The sequence below is a fragment of the Barbus barbus genome (genome assembly GCF_936440315.1).
Source record: "Barbus barbus genome assembly, chromosome: 28".
Taxonomy (NCBI): Eukaryota; Metazoa; Chordata; class Actinopteri; order Cypriniformes; family Cyprinidae; genus Barbus; species Barbus barbus.
The window spans coordinates 22,206,690-22,233,421 of NC_136756.1; the positions used below are offsets into that span (position 1 = coordinate 22,206,690).

At 36.2% G+C, this 26,732-nt stretch overlaps 3 protein-coding genes across 5 annotated transcripts in view; all 3 read left to right on the plus strand.

Moving 5' to 3' along the window:
* LOC306848081 (retinal Mueller cells isomerohydrolase) overlaps window positions 1-26,732 on the plus strand; it is a 219,813-nt gene that overhangs the window by 89,326 nt on the left and 103,755 nt on the right. The window lies entirely within an intron of this gene.
* On the plus strand, window positions 3,119-24,331 carry LOC306848140 (tetratricopeptide repeat protein 39A-like). Of its 2 annotated transcripts, XM_079382508.1 has the most exons (20): window positions 3,119-3,329; window positions 4,675-4,725; window positions 4,939-4,989; window positions 12,023-12,127; window positions 14,476-14,607; window positions 16,500-16,543; window positions 16,789-16,856; window positions 16,988-17,052; window positions 17,742-17,841; window positions 17,995-18,060; window positions 18,722-18,830; window positions 18,946-19,013; window positions 19,167-19,226; window positions 19,357-19,518; window positions 19,864-19,955; window positions 20,239-20,359; window positions 20,762-20,873; window positions 21,124-21,238; window positions 21,451-21,567; window positions 22,569-24,331. In XM_079382508.1, the coding sequence occupies exons 1-20, from the start codon at window positions 3,289-3,291 to the stop codon at window positions 22,681-22,683; spliced, it is 1,794 nt and encodes a 597-aa protein (XP_079238634.1). In that variant the 5' UTR covers window positions 3,119-3,288; the 3' UTR covers window positions 22,684-24,331. The 2 variants fall into 2 exon arrangements, with proteins under 2 accessions (XP_079238634.1, XP_079238635.1); XM_079382509.1 differs by lacking the exons at window positions 3,119-3,329; window positions 4,675-4,725; window positions 4,939-4,989 and adding an exon at window positions 6,913-7,307.
* The window catches only part of LOC306847832 (RING finger protein 11), a 15,759-nt gene continuing 14,319 nt past the window's right edge, over window positions 25,293-26,732 (plus strand). Inside the window, exons 1-2 of one of the 2 annotated variants that reach the window (XM_079382015.1) lie at window positions 25,330-25,480; window positions 25,573-25,847. In XM_079382015.1, coding sequence (XP_079238141.1) covers window positions 25,725-25,847 — 123 coding nt within the window. In that variant the 5' untranslated portion in view covers window positions 25,330-25,480; window positions 25,573-25,724. Of the gene's footprint in view, window positions 25,848-26,732 lie in introns of both variants that reach the window. The other variant, XM_079382014.1, reaches the window with a different exon arrangement.

Sequence of the window (26,732 nt, forward strand, 5' to 3'; positions counted from 1 at the left end):
AATATTATCACATTTGTTCAAAGTTTACAAGCAGCTGAACTGGGCAGCTTCATTCGCTTTTCAAAGTTTCAGCAATTGTTCTCTGACACAAGAGTTTTTTTTTTTTTATTGTGGGCATGTCTATCCACTCTCAGGAACATATCCCACAAGCCATGAAACCTCATAACCGTAACCTGATCAGTGAATTTCAGCTAGAATTGAAGCTGAGGTGCTGGCAACATTATCATCTGACATAAACCACTACTGCAACTGAATTTTACCCTACTAAAAGAGAACATTGATGAAATTTAGAAAAGAACAACCATGCAACATCCGTTTTACTTTTATAATCTTAACAGTACAGCATTTATACTTTACTCAGATTCATTCTGTCCTTTTGAAGAATCAAAATCTTGACAAACTACTAAGTCATTATTTGACATCACAAATTTATAAATAGCTGTTATAAATAATGAAAATGTACATATTTGTGAATTGTTTGCCAGTAATCTTGTACTACAGTGTATTCATATCCTAAAACATATTCTATTTTATCAAAAAACTTGTAGAATATAGGAAGTTTGCTTAATAAAAATGTCCCTTCTGTAATATTCCTAATGACAAGTACCGAAGCAATAGGATAAGATGATTTAAAAAATATCGTGGCACAAAATGTAGAGCATGTCTTGTCATCTGAATTTCAGAAAACTGATTTTATGAGTAAATAAATACATTTTATATATATATATATATATATATATATATATATATATATATATATATATATAGTGCCATGGTAAGTCAAGCAGTAATATTTTCTATAGTGCCTATTCAGTTTTGCCTTTGAGAAAGAAAATCAGCTTGTGGTGAATCAAAAATGATAATTTGTAAATCCTTTAATAATATTACTTATCTCAAAGGCACCATTAATGCTCAAATGCAATGTTTCCAGTGTCAATTAGGATCTAAGAACCAGCTACTTTCCTTTTAGTTATCTTGCTCAAGATTCAGTCACTGCCACATTTCAAAAGATGATTAAAACACACTCTGGGGATCAATAGTGCACAATTGGTTGCATTTTTATTTGCAAAAATTGGTATAAGCTTAACAGACGGTAAATTTAAACCTAATACCAATGCAATTATCATTATTATATTTGCAACATGCCATAAACATTTCAATTGTCTGTATGTAGTTTCACCAGTAGGTGGACTCACTGAGATACAACATACTTTGTGTGAAAAACAAGAACCTGCTGTCAAGGCTCATGGGCAGAGTTGGATTCTGGAGTGACTACAATAGATGTGCAGTGTGGAGATTTTCTTTCACACGGAATTTATATATCAAAGCATCTGACAGCAAAATGGAATAATGTGATCCTTTTTGAATGCGTTGTCAGATTTCCCCCCAGTATTGGCCTTTTAGATTTTGGTTCAGGACTGTAGCTTGGCTTTCGGCACAGAAATATGTGGTTGAGGTGAAAATAATGAAAGAAGGGAATAGCAAAACTTTTGTCTAATCTGGCTTTTATTTGGCCAACCCAGCATTTACATGCAATTTATGAAGATTTGGAGCATTACTGTTAATCTGGCAGAAACACAGCATTAAAAAAACACCTGCACTCCTAATTTCAAACCAATGCTTTGCCTTCTGTTTAAGGCTGCTGCTTGTTTATTATCGGCCCTGCATATTGTTAAAAAGTTCTTATGCTCAGTCTATTGTTGATCATGTATGTATGTATAAGCTTTGTGTGCCTCTAAAAGAAAACCACTTATATGTTGGCCACTGACTGCCAGGCTAATTGTATTTTATTTTTTTAACGTCCCATTATTGGAGGCAATTGTTTAAATATGTCAAGTAACATGTAATTAAAACAAACAAAATACATATTAAACTATTAAAAATATATATGGTGGTGCTTATTTCTCTTTTATCAATCTGCTATCAGTTTATCAATTTTAAAATATTTCCTACCCAAACAGGAAGTTTGGGTGCATGGGACATATTGAAAGGTGTGTGTGTGTGTTTTTTGTCTGGCTGCTGGTATTTGGACATTAGCATTCAAGAAAACATTCAATTGCACAAATATAGTGTTCAATATTTGATTACACTTTATTTTAAGGTGTCCTTGTTATAGTGTAATTATTCATTTAAGTAATATTCATTAACTACATGCATTTACTATATGGTTAGGGTTACTTGCATGTAATTATGCATAATTTATTGTTATTATAACAGTAAGCACGTGTAACAAGGACACCTTAAAATAAAGTGTTACCCAATATTTTTTTGGTCTATTTAGTTCCAGAAGAGAAAGATAATAGTTGTTCAATTTCTATGCTAACGGTTCATATAATTATTATTATTTTTTTTTATCAGATTTGAGAAATATTAGCAAATAGTCAACACTTTCATGGCAATTCATAACTATTATTTTTGCTAAATTAGTGACTAATTAGTTTTTTCTAAATTAATTTTTCGAATTCATATTGCTCCCTCATAAAACAGATTTTTTTTTAGTTTTGGGATCCGGTTGGCATTCTGGATTAAAGCTAATAGACAAATACACGAAAAGCCGCAAAACTCACATTTTGATTTTATGACCACAAAGTTTTCACGAGCAAAGCCGAGGAGGTAACCATAGCAGCCGATTTTTAGTTGTGTTCCCAAAAATGTAAGGTATTCGTGTTATCGTACGCTTTCTTACCAATTGTATGGAACACATTGATATGAAAACCCTATGTTTTCTGATTGCATCGGGTTGGAATAAAGGTTTCAAAGCTAATAGACAGACTAAAAGCCACAACACTGAAATTTTGATTTTATAACCACAAAATTTAATTGTTTGCCTAAGACGGTAACCATAGCAACAGCTGGCCGTCGAAGCTCTGTTCCTTTAAGCATGTTACATAAAATACATTTATTTACCAGGAATACTTTAGTGTTTTATTATTTTTTACCAGAATTCATTTTATAATTCGCAAACATATACTCGTAGTAGCCTAACGTACTTTGTGAATGCTGAACCTGGAGGACTTTAAGACCAGGGAAGAGTTGCAGCACAGCATTCCTGCAGTTTTCGCAAAGGATCGCTTAATTTGTGGAAATGGGTTTCTCCACACCTCCCTGTCTGCCTCACATGTTGAAAAAAGCCTGTATAGAAACACACGGTCCGCTGTTGCGTCTCAAACAGAAGTTCAGTGCTCACCTGTGCTAGGCTAGGACAGGTAACGAATGTCCAGGTAACGTTAGCGACTAGCACACACTCTACTGTCTTACTGGATTTAATATCTTCTCTTCCTCTTTGGAATGAGTTTCTGGAGACGCAACAAGAAGAATGACGGCAAAAAGTAAGTTTGCAATCTTTCAGTTTTTGGACAGGTAGAGAGAATTCCGTACGGAAGATAATTTGCATAAATGAGAGAATTACGGACTTCAGTATTATGGTTTCAGGTGGTGGGTAGATCTTAATCACTGCCTCCTTACATCACAGAATAAATGGCATTCATAGTCACTTGGATGTTAGGAATATTTAGTAACACTATAACTAATTAATTTTAAGAACATGATGCTTAGCAGAATAATTATCGTTGTATATCCAAATGTGAGAATTCGAAGACATCAATGTATCTAATGTACAGTTACCAATAATGTGTATGAGTTAATGAAAGTTTGCTGTCGATGGAGTAGCTATGTCTATGTGTGGCACCCAATAGTTGTATTTACCGGTCAATGTTACATTATATAAAATAAGTGCAATTTAGTATCAACTCCCTAATTGTAAACACAGGATATAATTAATGTTACCAACTTTTCAGCTGCCAAATCTATCTATTGATGGGATTTACTCTACTTGGGGGAGCCTCAAGATTAAAACTAATATAGCACTTTTAAATTTTAAATAAGAACAATAACTAAGAATTCTAGATAATGTTTTGTTCAAGCTTTATTTGTATTTACTCGTTCATTTTATATAGCCTTCTTCATGGACCCCTTGTTAGAAACAATCTAAAATATATTAAGTTTGGGAATTATATACAATTAAACAATTTGCCATGATTCTCATTAATATAATGACACCATAGTATAAACAGCCATTAGAGGCCTATTGGATTAGTAACCATTTCCTAATGAATATAAAACTGTATCATTAGTATGCTGCAAAGTAATTTGAGCCTTAAAAATATTTGAAGAGTCAGACTGTCAGGTTAATCAAAAGACCATATGTCAAAAACAATGTAGCAATGTTCTTTCATGGTATAACCCCATCGTCCTGTTTAAAAAAAAAAAAACAATGACATCACAGGCGCTCCTTGCTGCTGTCTGTTAATGCATAACTGTTATTGTTTTATGGCAGAGAAGTAGATGTTCCCTTCACACCGTAATTTGCTACATGTAAAAAAAACTAAATTGAGTAATTCTCTGATTTATTTTTATGAATTTCTAAAATACAACTATTTGTAGCTATTCAATGTGAAATTTTAGTCAGTGCTATTTCCTGTTTTACAGTGCACACATTAAGGTTGTCTTAATAAAATAATGAGACACTGGGTATCTCGTTTATGGAAGCTGATTAAATATGATCTTGAGTTTTTTTCCAGATATTTTTTTGTGCTCAGGAAACAGAGTGTGTAATGACTCATTACTGAAGAATACAAGATCAGATTTTGTTTGCATGCTTTCATTTGCTTTTAGAGATCAACTCAAGACGGAAGACTCGCTGGACAGCCCCACGTCTCCATCCCAGTGAGTGTGCCACGCTTTAAATCAACCCATGTTTCCACACTAGATCTATTGACAATGACAACAATTATTGGAACACATTTACACACACACACACACACACACACACAGCAATTCTTTATCAGTGAACTATCTACTCAAAATAAAAATGTCATTTGAGAAGTTCTTGGCTGATATTAGTGGCAGTAAATGTAAGATTGTTTCCTTTTTTTTTAGGTCACCTATTATAGAGAAAGATGGGCTGGACCCTGTCATCACTGATTATGGGTAGGATTCCGCCTCCATATTTCTTTTTCAAACTTCATTTTGCACTTTGCTCTGCCGCAGTCATGTTTTGTGAAGCAAACAATATAGAATCTTAGTTGTTCATGCATAAGTGAACATGAATACCAATAGCCAGATTAGCCTTTGTATTGCAATAGGTAAAATGGCACTATCATGTTACTTCCCACAATGCATTGCATTATATGTGCATTTAAATATAAGAGAGCATAAATTAGTACTGAGCACGTGTGTAATAATAAATAATTTTTTGAAGCTTTGACTGTAGATACTATAGATAGACTATTTTTTATTACATAATCTCACATTGGCAAACTGTGGAGGTAACATTTCTTTAGAGAGATTTAACGATTGTTCTCATAAAGGGCAGGTTCCTACCGGCCTCCACATGTATTATTCAAAGGTTCACTCCAGATGGCTTCCACATCAGCTACGCTAAACCCAATACAGAATGAAGCACCATCACATCAGTCAACAGGAAGCTTATTTCCGTTTTTTTAAAGGATTATCTCACTGTAATGACCCGGTCATGCCAGTTACTGTATGGTCATGATTACTCTAATCTAGAGCTGAAAATGCATAGATCACCAACATTATTGCTCTAGATGCAGATAGCTAGCTTGTAATCAAAGCAATGTGCTAAAACCTTTTGCATGGACAAACGTCATTTGCATTTTCTTGAGAAAAGTAAAAAAATTCACAGAACTGATGGTCGCAAGTTATTGATTTATGCTGTATCAAAATCATGTCTACAAAATCTCCCACAATCAGTTCACATTAGCAACTATTGCCCAGGAGAGCTTTCATTAGTCATTTTGTACCTTTGTATGTGGATGTGTTTTTTTTTTTTAAGTACAGATGCAGCCTGCACAGTGAAGGGGTATGCATCTGTCTAAACTGTACAAATTATTTTTTTAATATGTAAACTTTATAAGCTAGCCTACTGTTTTTTTTTAAGAAATTACTACTTTTATAAAGCAGTTCATTTCAGCAATTAATTAAATTGATCAAAAGTTGATCATTAAAGACACTAAATAACGTTACGAAAGATTTATTTCAAATTATATTATATTCATCAGAACGTCCTGAAAAAAGTATCGCTGTTTCCACAAACATATTAAGCAGCACAACTGTTTTTAACATTTATAATAATAATGGAACATTTTTATTGAGCACCAAATTAACATATTAGAATGATTTCTGAAGGATCATGTGACACTGAAGACTGGAGCAGTGGCTACTGAAAATTCAGTTTTGCCTTCACAGGAATAAACTACATGTTAAACTATATTGAAAATCGAAAACAGTTATTTTAAGTTGTAATAATATTTCTAAATGTTAATCATTTTACTGTACTTTTGATCATATAAATGTTGGTGAGCATAATAAACCGATTTCAAAAACCAGCCCCAAATTTTTGAACAGCACTGTATTTTAAATTTAGTTTTTTTTACAGTACATATTTCACCAGTGCTGGCTTTTATCTTGGATTTTTGGCTCCATATACATTTGAATTTCTTCCTGTCTGCTGCTTTTGGTTTCACAGCTCAGGATGTGCTTTCATCAGCCAATCAGCTTTGTCATGTGGCTCCAGTGTATGCAAAATAGAAGCATTTCATCTTGCACCCATTCTTTCTATAAACTTAATTCTCCTCAACACGCCACAGGCTATGTCACTTCCTTGTGCTGATTCTGCGGTCTGCATCTGTCCTGTGTCTCATGATCCCCACTGTTGAGCAATGATTTACAGGCCTTGTGTTGAATGTTATTGACTGCTGTTGAGTTCAGATTGTCACTTGACTGCAGAAACGTTTTGTCCACTTTAGGAGCATTTTGCTAGGTGGATTCTTAAGAAATTGGAACCGCCTCCATTGCATCATTGACCAACCAGAGGCCAGGATGTAGTGTATAGCATCAGGGTGATACTGAGAAGAGGAGAAAGCTGAGGTGGCGTGTGTGTGTTTGTTCGAAGGCAGGGAGACAGTGAGAAAGAGGCTATAAGAATATTCACTTTCTGTCTGTGTGATAGTCATCCTAATCTTATTAAGCTCTGCGTTCCTTTCCCGCTGGCCTCTCTGCAGCTTGAGTGAGTGAGAGTGTGTGTGCGTGCGCGTGTTGTAGCCAGAGGGAAGCTGCTGCTCTGCTGATAGGAACCATTACGAAGGCCTGTTCTCTCACACACTGTGAATTACTCTGCGTCTCTTCTCTCTCCTTTTATTCCTCCTTCCTTTTGCTTTACTGCACTCCTCGATCGCACTGTACCAGATGAAAATGTCAGGAGAGGCAGAAACTCTGTCAAACGGGTAAGAACGCCACACAGCTGAGAGTGTGCTATTGTGTGAATGTGTGTTTTAGCAGTGATTGAGGACTATTTAACTTCTCAACATGAGAATGCATTTACAGCCTGCATAACCAGAAAAACAGGGATGGTTTGGAAATATTAGACAGGTAATTATTTTGCATGCCCTTGCTTTCAGAGATGCTTGTTGTAGAATTCATTTGTTAAAGTGTAGAGCACAGTTTTTTGTAATTGTTGTGGGAGTGTTAGTCTCTTAGCACTGAGCATGTGTTTTAGAGTCAGCTTGTTCCAATCATTCCGGTGATGATCATCAGTAGTCAATTAGCCTCTGGGCGTCATCAGCTCTTCAGAATCACTTAGCATCACCACAGTTAGTTTGTGAGCACTGTAGGGTACAAGGAGTGCAAAGGTTCGTTTTACCTCTGCTGTAGCTTCTGAACAAATCTGACCACTTACTTTTGCTAGCCAGGCTCAATGTAGCATGCACTGTTCTTCATTCATTCAAATCATCTAGCTCTGATATCACATATCAGCATCAGGGAGGAAATTCACTCCGTGTTCCACCTCTGGGGGATGAGAAATGCTTAAAGCTGATTGTTGCTGTATTGTAGTTTTACTTTGGAGAGTATCCACTGAACTGCGTACGCTCTTCTGAGTCAGCTGCGCCACACGGATACATTTTCTATGTTTATTTGCGCTTTGATTTGAACGAAAACAGCGTATCCGTGTGGTGTGGCTGACACATAACAGTGTAAGCAGTTTGCTTCCAGTGGAAACTCTCCAAAATGGCACTACGGTGACGCGGAGGAGACGAATTGTTGAAGTTTTTTATTATTATTTTTTATTGCGTAAAAAATGTATTCTCGTCGAGAATTTGTGTTCTGAAGATGAACAACGCTTTTATGGGTTTGGAACGAAATGGGGGTAAGTGATTAATGACAAAATTGCCATTTTGGGGTGGAGTAACCCTTTAATGCTGTAGAATTTTGACATTGAGCAGGAAGCCATGCTCCATTAATAGCAGGAGACGACAGCATTGAAGTCACCTGACAGGCATTAGGAGGTGGAGAGACCCGGTGTAGTGCCGAATTCTGACCCCTGGTATTGTTAGGTTTAGTGTTAGGTGTGGGGGAGGGGTTAGGATTAGGGGTGGGGTTAGGATTAGGCAATCAGGTAGCGATTTCAACGAGGGGGGTAATAATTTGGCAGGGAGTCGAAAATAGGCACAACACCGGCAGTCAAACAGACAGTAGCCCGAGCCATCAGCTGCATTGCTATTGGCCAAGCGGATCCCATAAAGAGTGTCTGTATTGTCCGTCATTTGGAATGCAAAGACGCATTTAGTCACACTTATTGATTCGATTAATTTCAGTGGAGAATGGCCAAAGGAAGCTAATGTCTTTTTACATACTCTCAATTCCCAGTTCATTTGTCCACATACAGAATCGCTCTATGAATGGTTGTTTTCAGCAGAATGTTTCAGGGTTGAAGAACTGTAAGAGGTTGTTGGGTTTTATTAGATTAAGAGGCGTGCTATAATATTAGCAGGCTGAGGTCAGGACCATTACAAATTTCAACTCAATTTAGAAATTAATTTTAAATGGTGCTGTAATTTGAAGAATGTGTCCCTTATATAGAGATACAATGGGCTTTGATCATGTTCATCTCTGAGACATTTGTCTCCTCCTCATGTGTCTGAAGAAACAGTGGAACTGATTTTGTTCACTCATAAATGATGATTGTATTTCTGTATATGCTTAGAAATTTACATTTTCCATTAGTATATCATATAAATAACATGTATGCCATTACATTATTGTAAATATTTGACCATTAGATTTTTATGCTCTTAAGCATGTCATGGATTTATATTTTTTTCTGTCTGCTGCCTTTCACATCACAGCTCAAGATAGTTGCTAGAAGTTTAGAACTGGTGGTGCCATTACAAGTTAGTAAGCAATTTACACCACAGGTGATTGCCATTGTAGAGATGTGCTATTGCGCACATTTCTAGTATATTTCTAGCACTTAGTCCGAAATCACATGATGTCTAGTATTTTATTTGGTTTGAAACTTACTTGTCCATTAAAAATTATGTTCTGTATAGTTTGAATATTGGTAGTATAATTTAAATTTAGATGTACTCCATTTGCGTTAGTTGCGACGCTTCACTGCCATTCACAAATACTCTCTCGAGGCCTAATTGGATTGTCAAGTGTCTGTCGAATACACAGGATCTCTGTGGAAGTGGTAGGTCATCCGGGTAATTTTAAGCTACTGTTTTTTGACTACTATGAATTTGGACATACTACTGTTTTTCATGTACTATATAGTATGAAACCAGGCATATTAGGACACAGAGTCAGCCATGGTTCATTTCATCTGTGATTTGACTAGTCATGTGATCACAACATGGCAGCCCCCATCAGGCATCCTATTCTGTGTAACTCTTATTAGGCCACTGGTTTGACTGGAGATGTTAGTGCACATTAGTTGAACAAATTCTTAAAGTAAATGTCATGTTCATCTCAACATGTAAAAAAAACTGTTTAATGAGGAAAATACTTTTTTCAGGACATAAATCCTGCTGTGTTTATATGGATTTATAAATCCAGTGTTTATATGGATTTATAAACTTATGTGAGCATAATACTTTGTAATATAGATAGTAAAAAAATGAAATCCATTAAAATGAAAAGCTTACGTTTGATTGCCTGAAATGTGTAGGTAAAATTTAATTGAACTGTGAATTGTTTGGTAATGGAGAAAATATTATTGTTATATAGTCTATAGCTTAGAGTGCATTAAAGAAAGTCCCGTTGATTTATCAAATTCTAGTTTAAATCTACAAATATAAAATCAGTAAAGTACAATATGGTACTATAGGGATTCTAAGAAACACAAGCATTCTGTCAGTATAATGTTTTATGCACAAATCAATAGTACACTTCGTTTTCCCAGACTTTCTCTACACTTTCCTCTTCACATTCTCAGTGTTTTTTTCAGTTGACACTGCAGATACTCTCACCTATGCCTTAATGCATTTGAAGGTGACATCTGCTTCACTGCACTTGTATCGAGATTGAGAGGCTCTGGGGGGATTCTCTGCAGCAGAGAGCTGTGACTTCACGCTCACACAGAACAAGCTTTTTGGGGACTGTGTGAGATTTTCTGCAGATGCTCCGAAGCTGAGTGAGCCTGTCCCCTGTCCAACATGACACCTGATCACTACTTCCTTGAGCTGCTTCACAAGCTGTTGTGTTGCCTCAGAGTCCCTGCCTCAGAATGGCCCTGTCCCAAATGGCATCCTTTAGACCCAACCAGGAAAATGATCACTAGTAGTGATGTCATAAAATTTTTGAAGATGTAAATGAGGTTTCTTTATTGAAACAGATTTGGAGAAATTTAGCATTACATCACTTGCTCACTAATAGATCCTCTGCAATGAATGGGATGCATACATGCACACATATACGTATGTGTGTGTATGTATGTGTATATATATATATATATATATATATATATATATATATATATATATATATATATATATATATATATATACACACACATAGTTGAAGTCAGAACTTTACATACACCTTTCAGAATCTGCAAAATGTTAATTATTTTACCAAAATAAGAGGGATCATACAAAATGCATGGTATTGTTTATTTAGTACTGACCTGAATAAGATATTTCACATAAAAGATGTTTACATATAGTCCACAAGATAAAATAATAGTAGAATTTATAAAAATGACCCCGTTCAAAAGTTTACATACACTTGATTCTTAATACTGTGTTGTTACCTGAACGATCCAAAGCTGTTTTTTTTGTTTTTGTTTAGTGATAGTTGTTCATGAGTTCCTTGTTTGTCCTCAACAGTTAAACTGCCTGCTGTTAAACAGTTAAATCCTTCAGGTCCCACAAATTCTTTGGTTTTCCAGCATTTTTGTGTATTTGAACCCTTTCCAACTATGACTGTATGATTTTTAGATCAATCTTTTCACACGGAGGACAACTGAGGAACTCGTTTGCAACTATTACAGAAGTGTCAAACGCTCACTGATGCTCCAGAAGGAAAAGCCATGCAACAACTCCTTGTAAGCTGGGGGCATGAATACATTTGAACAGAATGAAGAGGAGTACATTTTTTAAAATTCATAATAATGCTTCCTCCAGTGGAAAAATCCATGCCCTGTTGTCCTTTCACTTCAAAATATGTTTTGGACTGTTTTTGCTTGTAAACTGTACTTCCATCTGTGAATAGGCCTATTTCTCTCTTGATTCAGATGAGAGGGCCTTTTCACTGGAGAAATCAATGTTATAAATAGATATCTCATTTTAGCCAGAAGCAACGGTTTAAAATTAAAACATGTTAATGATATATTTGTTTGTTATAAACTTCACGACTTCACTTTACAAGATGTTAATTTGGTGGACTGGAGTTGTGTGGATTGCTTTTTAATCCGCTGTTTTGATTCTCATTCTGACGGCACCCATTCACTGCAGAGGATCCATTGATGAGCAAGTGATGTAATGCTAAATTTTTCTAAATCTGTTCCAATAAAGAAACAAACTCATGTACATCTTGTATGACCTGAGGGTGAGAAGGTTTTCAGAAAAATTTAATTTTGGATGAACTGTTCTTTTAAGACAGAGGATATGGAAATGATCATTTGTTTATTTAGTTGTTTTTCTTTCTATATTTGTGCTAGGTCGGAGAAATCTGACCTGTCAGTGGCTCTTCAAGACTGCATGGTGGCATTGGATCTGTTTCTGCAAAATGAATTTGATGAGGCTTTGACCAGACTTAAGAGCAGGTAAGACCGCCTGTGTGTTTCACAATAAGAGTTTGACCTGCTGTTTACTGTTTTTGTGTGAAATTCTGGGTTTGGAACATTTATGGAACTTTAGACCTCAGAACACAATGCGGCTCTATTATTTCTTTTACTTCCTCCTTGTGAGTTTGGGTGTGAGGCAGAGAAACCTTGGATTGTACCGTTTCATAATCAGTTTGAATCACTGTTCCTAATCCCTTTTGAATCTTATGAAGTCTTTAAATTGTTTTGTATCTGGTTTTATCCATTAAGCAAGTGCGCAAGTGCATAATCTACTAATTTACGTAGTTGTTCTTGTACATCATTTTGGGAGGCAAGTCTTCATCCACAATCATTGGGTGTTCCTCAGGTAAATCTCACATAACCCAAAACCTACAGAATGAGTTCAGCTCTCTGGAGATTCATCTCTAGGTCTTTTCTTCTTCTCACACCACACCTTGTTTTTATACGAATGCTGTCTTATAGCATCTCGCATTTCTGCCTTTCTCACTTTCTTGCAGCTGTGGATGGGTGTGTGCCTTTGTGTATTATAAACTATATAATTATTCAGTCCATTTTGTAATCTTTGCCATCTTTCCATCTCTGTCCCCTGGGTCACTCCACTTTTGTTGAGTTGCATTCAGCATCCAAAATGAACTTTAAGCCACACCTTGCAATGGTGATTTATTTTTTTGGTTCTCTTTATTTTTTCATTTTAATCAATGAGGGTCAGAATATAATGCTTACAATTTAACTTAAACCATGTAGTATGTTGTGTTCTTAAAAAAGCTAACTTATTTACTCACCAGAGGCAATATTTACTCTCACAAGTTTTAATTTTTTAATTTTCAGGTCAAATATTAGTTTGACACATTCATGTGTACATGCATAATACATAAACAGACGCGCTGTTCAGCAAGTCATTGATTCAACAATCAGAGGATCCCACTTCTGCTGCTTAGTGTTTGAACTAGTGAAATCACAGTTTTGTGATTTACCTAATAGGTTTGTTTTAGTCACGTCCCACCCCATTCCAGCCAGCAGGGCAGGGCTGCTACATGCATGGAGCTAATGAAAGGTACATGTGCACAAGAGAGAAAGTTACAAACAGAGGCAAAATGAGAGACTCAAAAGCAGAGCTATTAGAATCCACATCTGTACAAGTTCATAGTTTAAAATAACTCTGCTGATAGTAGAGATGATCTTTCTGCAATCGCACAGTGGACTATTCCTTAAATAGGACTTTTTGTAGCTCTATAACAACTTTTTTTATCATGTTTTATAAACTGAAAGGCTGACAGACCTCATAACTAAAATAAGTATGAACAGAAAACACATTTAGCACTCCAAATGTGGCTGACAGCTGTGGTCTGCTGCTGTGTGAAAGTAGTCTCTCCTTCCACAATTCTTGGTGCTGTTTTGCAGGACATCTGATTTGATTTTGAAAGGATAATTACTGATTATGCATACAGATTGGTTTGGAGTTCAGGCCAGTGTTCATGATTCCTTAGGAAAACAGCAACAGCAGAAACAGCAACAGCACAAACACTATTTCAATGCATGATATTCGTTTGCATGTCAGCAGCTGTTTTGTTCTGTAAGCATTTTAACCATTTTAGTGCTCATAACTCTTACGAGTTCACAAAAAATCAGCAATGAAACTTTTTACAAATCAGCTCATCTAAGACAAAAACGTAGGCCTTCATGTATGATTTTGGCATGCTTTGTGTGTTGCCCTCATGGTATATTATATGCCACATTCCTTTTCCCGTCATTCCAACATTATTCTAGTTCCAACTGTTTAAACGAAAGAGTGGTAACCCTGTTTATCCAGACATCTCTCTACCCAGGAATGTTGGACTAGTAGTGTCACATTCTATTCAGCTCCTGAAAGAACCGAAACTGCACTGTAAATAGACACTAAATTGAGTTTAATTGCTGCCTAGAATTTAGCAAAATCAAAGTTAAAACCTGCATAAAAATACATGTTCTTTAAAGCACTTTGTAACCACTTTGAATTTAATTACAAAAAATATTGTGATGAGGTAAATAATAATAGTGCATTTGAACAAAATCTATATTCACATTTTTAATTGACTGAGTGTTTTCTGATAGTTTTACTTTTTCATAATGTCATTAGTATTAGTGTTTTTAGTATAATGGTACAAGACTGTGTTCAGGTTGGTCAGGTTACTCAAACACTTTCATCCATTTCCAGACCTCATTTGTGTTATTGATGATGTTATTGAGTGTCTCAGAGGTGAATTTTCTTTTACGTCATTGTTACACCACCCTCTCCTTTGTTCTATATATAGATCTAATGCACCGTCTTCCTTTGTGTACTCTGGCAGGAATAAAGACAGCATGTATCATGCGCTCACGTATGCCACAATACTGGAAATGCAGGCCATGATGACCTTCGACCCAGAGGACATATTGGCTGCAGGCAACACAATGAAAGAGGCACAGGCTGTGTGTCAACGGTGTGTTGTCTTTAATTCATTAATTGAAAAGTTTCACTTATTTTATATGTGAAATAATATTTTTTTATCTTTTGTAATATATAAATGTAATATTAGGGCTGTCAATTCATTTAAAATAATTATATTTGAAATATTTACATGTTTTAGAAAGAGAGAGAGAGAGAGTAACATACTAGCAGGTGTGCTTTTATTCCATGGACTTTGATTCTATTTCAGGACACAGGCCCTTCTATTAACATCCATACACTATTTTCAGGTTCTTTTGGTTGTCACATATGTATTAGTGATGTAATGCCACAATGCAGCAGTTCTAGGGCTGTCACCACATCCCAGATGGCAGAGGAATTTCAGAGACCCATGACACGCTGTGTTGGGGGGTGCTGTGACAATCTGGTGTATGCTTGTGTTTCCAGGCAACTCATACCTCTGTGACTCTGCCACGTCATCCAGGCCCTGTGGCGCTGGAATGCCACTGTCACCTAATCAAACTCAGAGCTGATCTTCAGCTACATTGTCTGGTCCAAATAATAGCCGCCACGTATGCAGAACAGTAAACTGGTTCTGTCACTACATATTCTGTATATTCTTCACTACATTGATCTTAACTGGTCTAATAAGATAAATCCGGTATTTGGAGTACAGTAAGATGGGGAAGATGCACTCTTAAAGGGATAGTTCGTCCAAAAATGAAAATTCTGTCATTAATTACTCACCCTCATGTCGTTTCACATCTGTAAGAGTTGTTCATCTTCGCAACCAAAATGAAGATATTCTGACCCTGCATAGACAGCAACGGTACTACCACGTTCAAGGCTCAGAAAGGTAGTAAGGACATTGTTAAAATAGTCCATGTGACATCAGTGGTTCACATTTAATTTTATGAAGCTACAAGAATACTTTTTGTGCAAAGAAAACAAAAATAACGACTGTATTCAACAATTTCTGTACATGTACCTTAAAGTTTAGCATGTACATAGATAATTTATTTGTCCTCAGAGAGGAAATTAATTTTCAGAGAAGGTGTGTATAACACACAGACAGCTACATGTAATGTACACACTTGTCACAGTACATTCACGAAAAGTTGCGACCCCCACAAAAAATCATTAATACATAAGTATTTTTAAAGTGTTATTAATGTAATATTCTAAACCAAGTATTAATAGCTCACGACATACAAAGCGAAATCCCAGTAGAAGAAATGTATAATTTATTCTATGACTTATATAAGCATACTGTATAAATATATATTACTATGTTTTCACCAAACTCTAGTCTATGTTCATTGACACCATGTAAAAGCAGCAGTTTAAAAAGCGTAAACAAAACACACTCCTTCTGTTGTTTGTACTAAAATAAAGTGCTAAGATAAATGCCTGGCTGTTGCTCAGTGGCTAAACTGTTAACATCCATGTAGCTTATTTTCTTTGCTGTAGCTGTCACTTCAGTGATACAGAGTGACTTCTGTATTCCATAAATACACAGACCCGTGGTTGTCACTTATAAAACATTGTAGGGTGTGCATGGCCTACTTATCTTAGTCGTGGCATTCATCTGCATGTCTTGTATTTGTGTAAATTTAATTGAAGCCAAACTTCGAATAATTCATGTTTTTCCTTCAGAGGGGAGTCTGTTTACTCAGACAGCCATTGTGTCCTCCTCAGATCCAACTGCTCTATTTATATGGCCTTAGGGATACAGGGAATGAAGCAGAGTTTTTTTTTTTTTTTTACTTTTGGATCGAGTGCAAGTTTGTCTACCAGCTACACAGTAGGACTGTAACAGAGAGCACAAGACTGACCTCAGCCAACTGAGCGTGTAACCTAGTAACCACTACTGATGGATCATTGTGTTTTAGGACAGGACTGATAAGGCTTTGTTTGTCTTTACAGATACCGTAAAAAGTCTACCTTCAACAGCAAAAACTTCACAGAAGGTGGGTGCCTATATATGTAGTTTGCTAAATTACTAATAGGCAATAAGGATGCATCAGTAGAAAAAAAAATATCATGCAAACATTTTGAGATCGATGAAACTTCTTGTAATGATAGTAGTTTATGCAATCACTTCCTCAACCCATGGTGACCATATGATGTGGCTGTTTTTTTGAAAAGGCCGTGTGATATACTCCCATCATGCTTAGATACTCTGAAAGCATAATTGAGTTTGTGTCCTTCCCAGAGGAGCTCCACGCTGAAGTGTGCTATGCCGAATGCCTCCTCCAGAGGGCAGCACTCACATTCCTGCAGGTCTGTCCCAGTGGTGGATTCCCTTTTACTGCTAATATTAAATCTACTTTGTCCTGTTATTATGTATTTGAGTAAAATATATTATTGTGTATAAAGTTAAGTTGCTTTGATTTATTTACTGTTTCTTTCAGGATGAAAATATGATAAGCTTCATGAAGGGAGGAATGAAAGTGAGAAACAGCTATCAAATTTACAAGTAAGACCTGTTGCAGTGTTATTGTTAACTATATAAAACAATTATAATTAAAGTATAGCTGAAATGAACTACATATAAATATTAGACGGAAAACCTATCTTTAAACAAGTTTAAGTATTAAAATTACTGCAACTCAAATTGAAATAAGTTAAAGCATAAATAAAAATAAATAGAATAAAAGAAATATACAATAAAAATTACAACAGTGCATAACAATTACTAAAAATGTCAAAAATAAAATGAAAAATAAGAGAATTCAAAATATTAATAAATGCTATAATTGTGCATAAATAATACTAAAATACTGACCTGTGAAATAAGTTTCCTGTGCCCTTCTCATTTGATTTGTATGCGTTTTTATTGCACATGCATTTTTGCTTTATTAGTAATGAACTGAATTAATGAATGGGCCAAATAATAGTACATTCAAGCTATTCCTTTGATTCCTTGCAGTTCCAGCTAAATAAATTTTAAGTGTCATATCAGGCAGATCTATATATCTGTCTAGATAGATAATATATAATATAGTTAAAAGATAATAAATTAATTAACAATAAAAGTCATGTTTACAGTGTCATTTGCTTAATTTTACTTATTTAGAAGAACTGGTATTGTGTGTGTTTTCACTTACACACTTCCATAAGTTTATCTGTATGTTTATTTTAATGTGTGTTTGTGTTAATTGCAAGGGAGCTACATACGGTCCTGAAGTCCTCAAGTTATGTTCAAGGTGACAATCATGGTCATTTTGAGGGAGGCGTTAAGCTTGGGGTCGGGGCCTTTAACCTGGTGAGTGCATTATGTCATATGTTTTCATGTTGTAGCCTTAAAATACCTTCTAGTGTTCCCTCTTAAACCAAACCATGAGTACTTATGAATCCTAGCATAGAGCTCATTGAGGACAAGTCTGTTTTCTCAAACCCTCACCTACATTTCTCCCAGATGCTGTCGTTATTGCCAACACGGACTCTCAGGTTGTTGGAATTTGTGGGCTTCTCCGGTAACAAAGTGAGTATTGTGTAGTACTAAGCTTAGTTTGGCTGTGCTCAAGTTTGGCGTGTATAAATGAAATTTAATCTGAGCTTGGCTATTTTTTCCTTTCTGTCTGTCTTAGCAATAAAGTGTGTCAAGGTGCATGCCGATGTATTTTTTTTTTTTTTTTTTTATACTTGTCTGAATGCAGCAAAGCACAGAAGTGTGAATGATTTCCTGTGTGTTGTATCTGTCTTAAAGGAATAGTTCACCCCAAAATAAAAATTTTCTAAAAATGTACTCACCCTTAGGCCATCTAAGATGTAGATGAGATGAGATTGTTTCTTCCTGTCAAATTCCTTGTGTGTGTGTGTAAACATAATTGGTAATAAAGCTCTGTCTGACTTTATCAGAACAGACTTGGAGAAATTTAGCATTACATCACTTGCTCACCAATGGATCCTTTTCAGTGAATGGGTGCCGTCAGAATGAGAGTTCAGACAGCTGATGCCCATTCACTGCAGAGGACCCATTGATTGGTTAGCAAGTGATGTAATGAAGCAAACCCACTGATATCTTGGATGGCCTGAGGTCAATTTTCAACAAATTTGCAATTTTGAGTGAACTATTCCTTTTGGCATGTTCTACAGTTACATTATTCTACAACTAACACTGTGTATACATCTTTGTGTTTTAGGAGTTTGGTCTTGAGCAGCTCCAGGAGGGCTCTGCTGAGCACACATTTAGGTCTTTCCTGTGTAACATGTTGTTGCTTTGCTATCACACATTCATGAGCTTCATTTTAGGTAAGAAAATATTGCTTCTGAATCACATTTTCAATTCATACTGTATATGGCACATCAGAAGTAACACTGTATTATTTGCCATCTCATTGCATGTATGTGTGTGTGTGTCCTTTAGGCACTGGAGAGGGGGATGTAGAAGATGCAGAAAAACTGCTGCAGCCTTATTTGAAAAAGTATCCGAAGGTACTTGACCACCAATTTCGAGTGATAAATGATAAAGCGATAAATCCCAAAACACTCACATTCTCATTTACATTAGGATATGAATAGCTGCTGCAATCACTGTTAATAGTGGAGTATGAATTTTATATTTGACAACTGCTGTGTTCCTGTCAGGGATCCATTTTCCTGTTCTTCGCTGGCCGAATAGAGGAAATTAAAGGAAATCTGGATGCTGTAAGTGATGGTTACTCTTATCTAATGCATAAAAAGAGGAGGTTTTTGTTTAAATTCTTATTTATGTATATTTAGTTTTATTTCTAACTGCCTGTGTGCATGTATTGATGTGCGTGTTCTTGTTCTTAAGGCTATCAAGCGTTTCGAGGAGTGCTGTGACGCTCAGCAGCACTGGAAGCAGTTTCATCACATGTGTTACTGGGAACTGATGTGGTGTTTCACCTATAAAAGGCACTGGAAGATGGCCTACTTCTACGCAGACCTGCTCAGCAAAGAAAACACCTGGTCTAAGGTGAAACTTTAAAATACACAGTTGACTGGTGCACTGAAGAGTTGCTTGATCTGTGTGTAAAACAGGGTGGGTGCCTTTCAGAGCTGAAAGGATTAAATGACTACATTTGAATTAGTGAATGATGGAATTAAAATGGGTCAAATTTCACATTTATGTATACATTTCCATTAAAACGTTTGAGGTTGTTAAGATTTAAAAAAAAAAATAATTATATATAAAATTGAAGATTTTGCTCTGGGTTTAAAAGGTCTGCTGAGGACAATTAATCTCCTGCGGGGATGTTTGTGTTTACTGTGCGGTTTGGAACTCATTGCTCTTTTTTTCCTCTCACATACACTTTTTTAGGCCACATATGCATATATGAAAGCTGCTTACCTCAGCATGCTGAGTCGTGAGGAATGCCAGCCGTTCGGAGAGAATGAGGTGGCTTTGTTTAGGTAATGGCAAGGGAATGACGTGCGTGTATGTTCATGTTTGTTCACATGATTAAATATAAATCTATAAATTGGATATGACTATAAATTCAAGAAAGTCATTTGTCATATATAGCCTGTACTGTGATGTCATTCAGTTCAAGCAATGCTCAATCAAATGACCTAATATTTGATCTCGTATTTAATTTGAACATCTAATGTAGCCCATCCTCTTGCAAATATAAAATGGACATTACATGTACTTTACTGTATTAATGCAAACTGTGATCCGTTTTGCTCTTTTCAGGCAAGTTCCCAGTCTGAAGCAGAAAATAGCTGGGAAGTCATTGCCCACAGAGAAGTTTGCCATCAGAAAAGCTCGGCGCTATAATACAGATAATGCCATTCCTCTTCCTGCACCTCCATTGGTTAGTTTTTAGTTTTATACAGATTTTACTGTCTGTATTTACTTGAGATTGCAAGTGTCTTATTTGCATAATTCACACAGGATGTGCTCTTGCATCTTTGGCTGTCATTTTGTGTCTCACTGCGTTTAGAGTTACTATTCAGATGTGTTGAGTCTGATAATGTGCGTTGGCAGTGGTGTACTGCATCTATAAACTTGCTTCCTGTTCTGTTCCATTGTGTTCCGTTTTGCTATTTTTAAATGCAAGAAGACTTCCTGTGTGAAAATCACTTTAATTAACAAAGAGTAAGGAATTAGAGCATCCTGATTTGTGTAATCCCACTGCAAAATAAACAAAAGGAAACACCTGGACAAGACGCAGTCTTAAATTCGCATTCATTGTAAGGGTATGTTTGCCCTACAGGAGATGATGTATATCTGGAACGGCTACACTGTGATTGGGAAGCACAAGGACCTGACAGAGGGCATGCTGAAGACACTGGACGAGGCCCAGCAGAAGCTTGAACAACATCCAAGTAAAATCTCCCTCCAAACAATGCAGTACTGCTTTCGCTGGTGTATTTTTGTGTGAAAATAATATTTCACCCAAAAATAATGCAATTATTTATTTCCTCATGTTATTCCAATTTATATTTTGCAACTACGCTTATTAATGACCATGAGTACCAAAAGTAACAGTGTGTTCCAATCATCAACACAGACACTCTCTGTATCACATTTAGCTTTTTTTCTGAAACATAAATATCTCTGTGTGTTTGCTCTCAGGGACCGAGTTCACCACAGATGACCAGTGTGTGGTTAGTCTGCTTAAGGGGCTCTGTCTCAAACACTTGGGTTTCAAGGAAGAAGCTGAACATTACTTCACCCTCGTCCTCTGCAAGTCAGTCTTGTTCTTTTGCTGTACAACAAATCACACTAATATAAAGAGACGTATTTATAGTTTTTCTTGTGAAAACTTAAGTAGACATTATGTAGAAATTATGTTCTGTGATTTCACTGCATAGAATAAGAGATGTTTGAATCTCTAGTATGTCACAGATAGTAGAGAAAATCACACATTCTCTTTTTCTCTTTGTGTTTGTACTTGTACAGTGAGAGTCAGATTAAATATGACCACTACCTGGTGCCCAATGCTCTTCTGGAACACGGTTTACTGTGCTTGGAAGAGGGCAGAATAGATGAGGCCATCAAACTTCTGGAGGCAGCCAAGTAAGTTCAGTCCTGACAGTGAATGTTTTATACCTCTAAGATAGCAGTCTACATAATGTGTGGAGTGACCCTATTTGCAGAGTCAGTGTCAGGATGAATTACCTAAGGGAGCATGTGGAATTTCACAACAGGCACAGATTTGCCACTTTAGTTTACAATAACAATTTGCTTTTATTTTAAAATTTATTTTAGTTTTCATAATTATTTTAATGTAATATATTTTAAAACAAGTCAAAATGTAAGAAAGTAGAAATTATGCTATAAAGTTAAATGATTTACAGGTCGCATAAATTGTCTGAATGGTACATTGCTGTGAATGTTGCCTTGTGAAAAAAAATAAAAAAACCATAATAGTTATTTTTTAATAAACCATTCAAAATAGTTAAAGTGAAAGTAAAAAAGTTAAAAATAAGAATTTTGTATTAGCATATAGTAGGAGTCTATGCATAATCTAATTTCAGGAGTCGGTTGCATAAAAGGTTAAGATTAGTCTTAATAGTCTAACTAGTCTAATTTTTTTTCTTTAAGACTGGTCATAATTATTATTATTTTTTTATGTTGGTTACATGAAAACGTAGATTAGTCTAAATTGAATACAAAAAATAAAACTGATTGATTAATTGTTAATTGGTCAGACTAGATCTTAAGGCACTGTCTTAACTCAGAGGCTAAGTTTATGCAACTGGCCCCAGATTTGATTTGCTTTAACTGTACTGTAAGATGCCATTGTAATCTTAGATATATTATATTCCCACCAAAAAAAGTGTGGCATTCAGTCATTGAATCAATGTAAACCATTTCACAACTTATTTACAGAATTATTCATTTTATAATAGTGTCACACATCGTGGCATGATATAAAGGTTTTTTGCTCTGCACAACAGTCACATATTTCACCCTGAAACACTGTGTTTGATCTGATGTGTATTTTATACCTGTTTGATACACTCGGTCATTGCCTTGTTAGTCTTGACCACTATTGACCATGATTTCTTTGCCAGGCAAAATTACAAAAACTACTCCATGGAATCACGGACACACTTCCGGATCCAGGCAGGACTACATAAGGCACGAGGCACAGCTGTGAACGGAGACTGCTCACCCTCCAGCCCTTAACCGCTGGGGTCACAGCAAGCTAAGATCAGGCTTAACGTGGGTTGCCATATGCCAAGAGGAGGACTAAAGGGGCACATGACCAATCAGACCCGAACTGAGCTTATATATAAAAATCATCTTCATTGAATGACGCACACCAAGATTATACAGTACATGGACAACAGCTGCATGAATAATGTTATGTGCGATGCAGTGCAATTCACTCAAGACACAGAAGTGACATCATGCTGTTATGATGTCATATACATAACATTGTGCTATTAGAATATTGTAAAAATGCACCATTATGAATAATAGTAATATAATACAAGTTACACCAGTCCAATAATATTATACTGGTACATCAGGCTAAGAACGTTGTCACTCAGAACAAAAGTAAGGCCATCTGTCAATCATTTTGGCTGCTTTCGTAGCTCTTGTTGGTAATGCTCTCCACCTTTGGTCACCCTGTGGCATCAGTAGCCTAGACATGGCTGTGCCTTACGGCTAAATTTGATTTGGATTTAAAGCACATGTGCACAAATATTAGTTTACTTTTAATCTTTGGATTATAAATAGGTTATGAAATAAGCCTATTGTCCTGAGGTGATATGATGAAGGTAAGTTTTGATATCATGGGTTACTCTTTGTTTGGAGTACTGTGGCCTTGTCAAATCTCATGGACAGGATTCCTGTTATAAGCTTCATTTTTATCATATAACGTTATCTTTGTGTTTCCGTGTACATAATTAGTCTGTTTTAGCAATGTGTTAAAAAGAGAAAACAAGCATCTTCGTAACAGCAAAAAAGGACTGTCAGAACTTAAACTGGATGTTTCGTGGGTTTAGTTTCTTTTTTAGTATTTATTCACTGTTATGGCGCCTTTTTAAAATTGTCCCGTTTTAAGTGGGCAGCTGAATGTGTCTTTTAGAAAGGCAGTCTCCTTCATGTGGACTTGGTCCAGATCGTACTTGAGCTCAAACAAACAAGTCTTTTAGATACATGCATGCAGGACAGACTGGCATGCCAGCTCCAGCCAACTTGAGGGATGCATTGACAACCACTACAGGCTTGCACTATGAAGAGAAAGAAAATTTGAGCTGGTTCAGGATAGAGGATTGTACTTTGTTCAATATATAAATGCTACTTCATGGAGCTATTCCCTGTAGTGTGGAGTTCAACCTACTAAACATAGCTGCAGTGTATTTTCAGATTTAGTTCTAATCAGACAGTCCTGCACTTCAAGGCTTGTGTGTTTTATTGTAATTTACCCCAGATTAGTTGAAATGTATCCATGGGTTGTTGTTCTTCTGCAATGTAATCTGTATAGTGCCTGTTTTATGAGATCCAGTTCTACCAAAGTCAAATTTACATTAAGCAAAAACAATTCTGTGTGTGTTCAGAAATTTCACAGGCAATTTGTAACATGCCGCGTTTCAAATGTGGCAAAACAAAATGTTTGAAAAGGGATGATATATTGGTTTTTCATTGTAATGGCCTTTTGATTCTCCCTCATTGACATTCTTCCTGATTTAGATTGATTTTACAGGCTTTGTGCTATACAGGTCAGCAAATCCTGTATATGGTGCATGGCTACTGTGTAAACATATTCCTGTAAATACTGAACTTACATTTTCTAATTTAAAATTAAATGATATGATAGCACTCCAAAACTGCTTTTGTTTTCCTTTTTTGATCCAAGGGCCCTGGCTCCTTAGGAGACAGTCCACCCAAAAATCAACATTCTGTTATCATTGATTTTCTTCCATGAAAAACTAAAGGGTGGTGTTTAGCAGAATGACAGCTTCAGTTGCTATTCACTTTCATTGTATGGAAGAAAGATGAAGGTGAATGAGGCTGTCAATCTACATTACATTTACCTTACCTGCCAAACATCTCCTTTTGTTCAGGTTTAATATATATATATATATATATAAATTGGTCGTATATTTCTGATAAATCTTCATGTCTGCAAAACATAAAAGAGTGATTTTAAAATTATATTACAAAAAATAAAATTAGTCTGGCACATTGTAATCAATAACATCCCGGCTGTACTGTATTCATCTGTAATAGTCAATGTCAGTATTGTTACTGTGAATTAAAATCACAACTATTAAAAATGGTTTTCATAAAATAAAACGTGACGTATAACAAAAAATATAAATGGCTGAAATACTTGTATAGCTGCAATAAAATTTTTAAGTTAAAGCACTGAAATTATTAAAACTAAACCTGAAAAACAGACATTAATGTAAAAAAAACAAATGTCAGATTTACATGAAAAAATTACTAAAACTTAAAATTGAAGTCACCATTCGTTTTCATCACATCGTTTCACCTAACGTTAACTATGAAAGTGAACAGTGACTGAGTACTGCCATTCTGACTAATGGCTCCTTTATTGTTCCACAATAAAGGGGTCGTGGGTTTCGCAAAAACATGAGGTTAAGTAATTACAACAGACTTTTCAATATAGAGCAAACTATGCCTTTAAATCGGCCTAATGCGGTCAAGTTTACAGCCTTTAAACCCCCCTGTTGTTGGTGTTGTAAATCGGCGATCTGATTGGGTGGCGAATAACCAATAAGAACTTCCTTACTAAAGAAGACACCCGCGGATTGGTCCATACAGCCCGAAGGCGGGACTTAGAATGACTGCCTGAAAGGCAACATTGCCTAAGTCGCCATTGAGAGCAAGCGCATATTTGATATTGTAGAAATTATCCGTTGAAGGCTAACCAGTGTTTATTATTGAGACGAGGGGAAAAGGACAACACCACATACCACGGCTTTAGGGCAAATAGACGTATTTGATTGTATGTGTTTACAAAAACATCGTTTCATATCTGTGTCTGACACTTTTTGCCAGGGTTCTTTGTGTCGACAATGGTTTGTTTTTCTCCGTCAGGATCTCTCATGATGATCGGATCGTTTTAAATGAATGATAGAGGTGTAGTCATCCTGTTTAAAAGGGCGGAAGTCTGGTTGGAGTGATTGAGGGAAGAAAGCAGGGATAGACAGGATTTCAACATTTAGACAACAAGGAGTTTTGCAAAGGAGATGGGGAATTGTCTGAAATCTCCCACTTCGGATGATATCTCCTTGCTCCACGAATCACAGTCAGACAGGGCCAGTTTTGGTGACGCCAACGATCCGGATCAGGAGCCGCCACCTCCATATCAGGTAAGCTAATGAAGAACCTCCAGAATAAACAAAGAAACTTTCCTTTTGACTAAAACACACTGTGCCTCGAGTCCACGCGCCTGCTTTTTAATATAAACATTCGCATTGCTACAGGCTATTCATCATCTGTTATATCTTACAAAAACAAATGCATACGAATATTCGGAAACATATATCAGTAGCACCAGGAGCTCCATCTGTCGCCCTAGACAGTGTGCCATACTAAATCCTCTTTGTTCGACATAAACTTGGCCTACAATTCACGTCAGACCGTCCAGACAGATGGACAGCCTGCTATTTGATTTTTACTGCCGGCTCCGTGTCGTGTTGATTGACCAGCACCAGGTTTATTGCGACAAAGTAACAATTCTGATTGTGACGCGCTTTGTTTGCAATTGTGACGTCATAGCGATATTATTCTCCTGGGTAGTGTTTCCCAAACCTTTTTTGTCCTTTTTATTTATAGAAATGTTTGTTTTGATTTATTAGCAGTTTTATAATAGCTTTAATTGAAATCTTGCCAAGTAGCCCAGCTGGACACATACCCCTGACTGTACTAGGGCAACCAGGGGGCTTGGGGTCTCTGCAAACTTTCATAGGGGCTTTCATAAGGTTTCCAACATTGTTTTAGAGTCAGAAAGGGTGGAAACTAGGGGATTTTCCCATTTTATGGACATGTGGAACCAGTTGAAGTTCAAGTCATGAGATCAGGTTGTTTAAAATGATGTCATGCTGCATATTACTTTGTTCAAAGGAAGACATTCATCTCATGTCAGCATGTTGTAACTCTTCCATGACAGCTGGGTTTGATGGGATGGGTGTCTTTGTGTTGGGTGAAACAAAGCACATTTAAACGGGTAATTATCAGTGCAGCATAAGCAAACA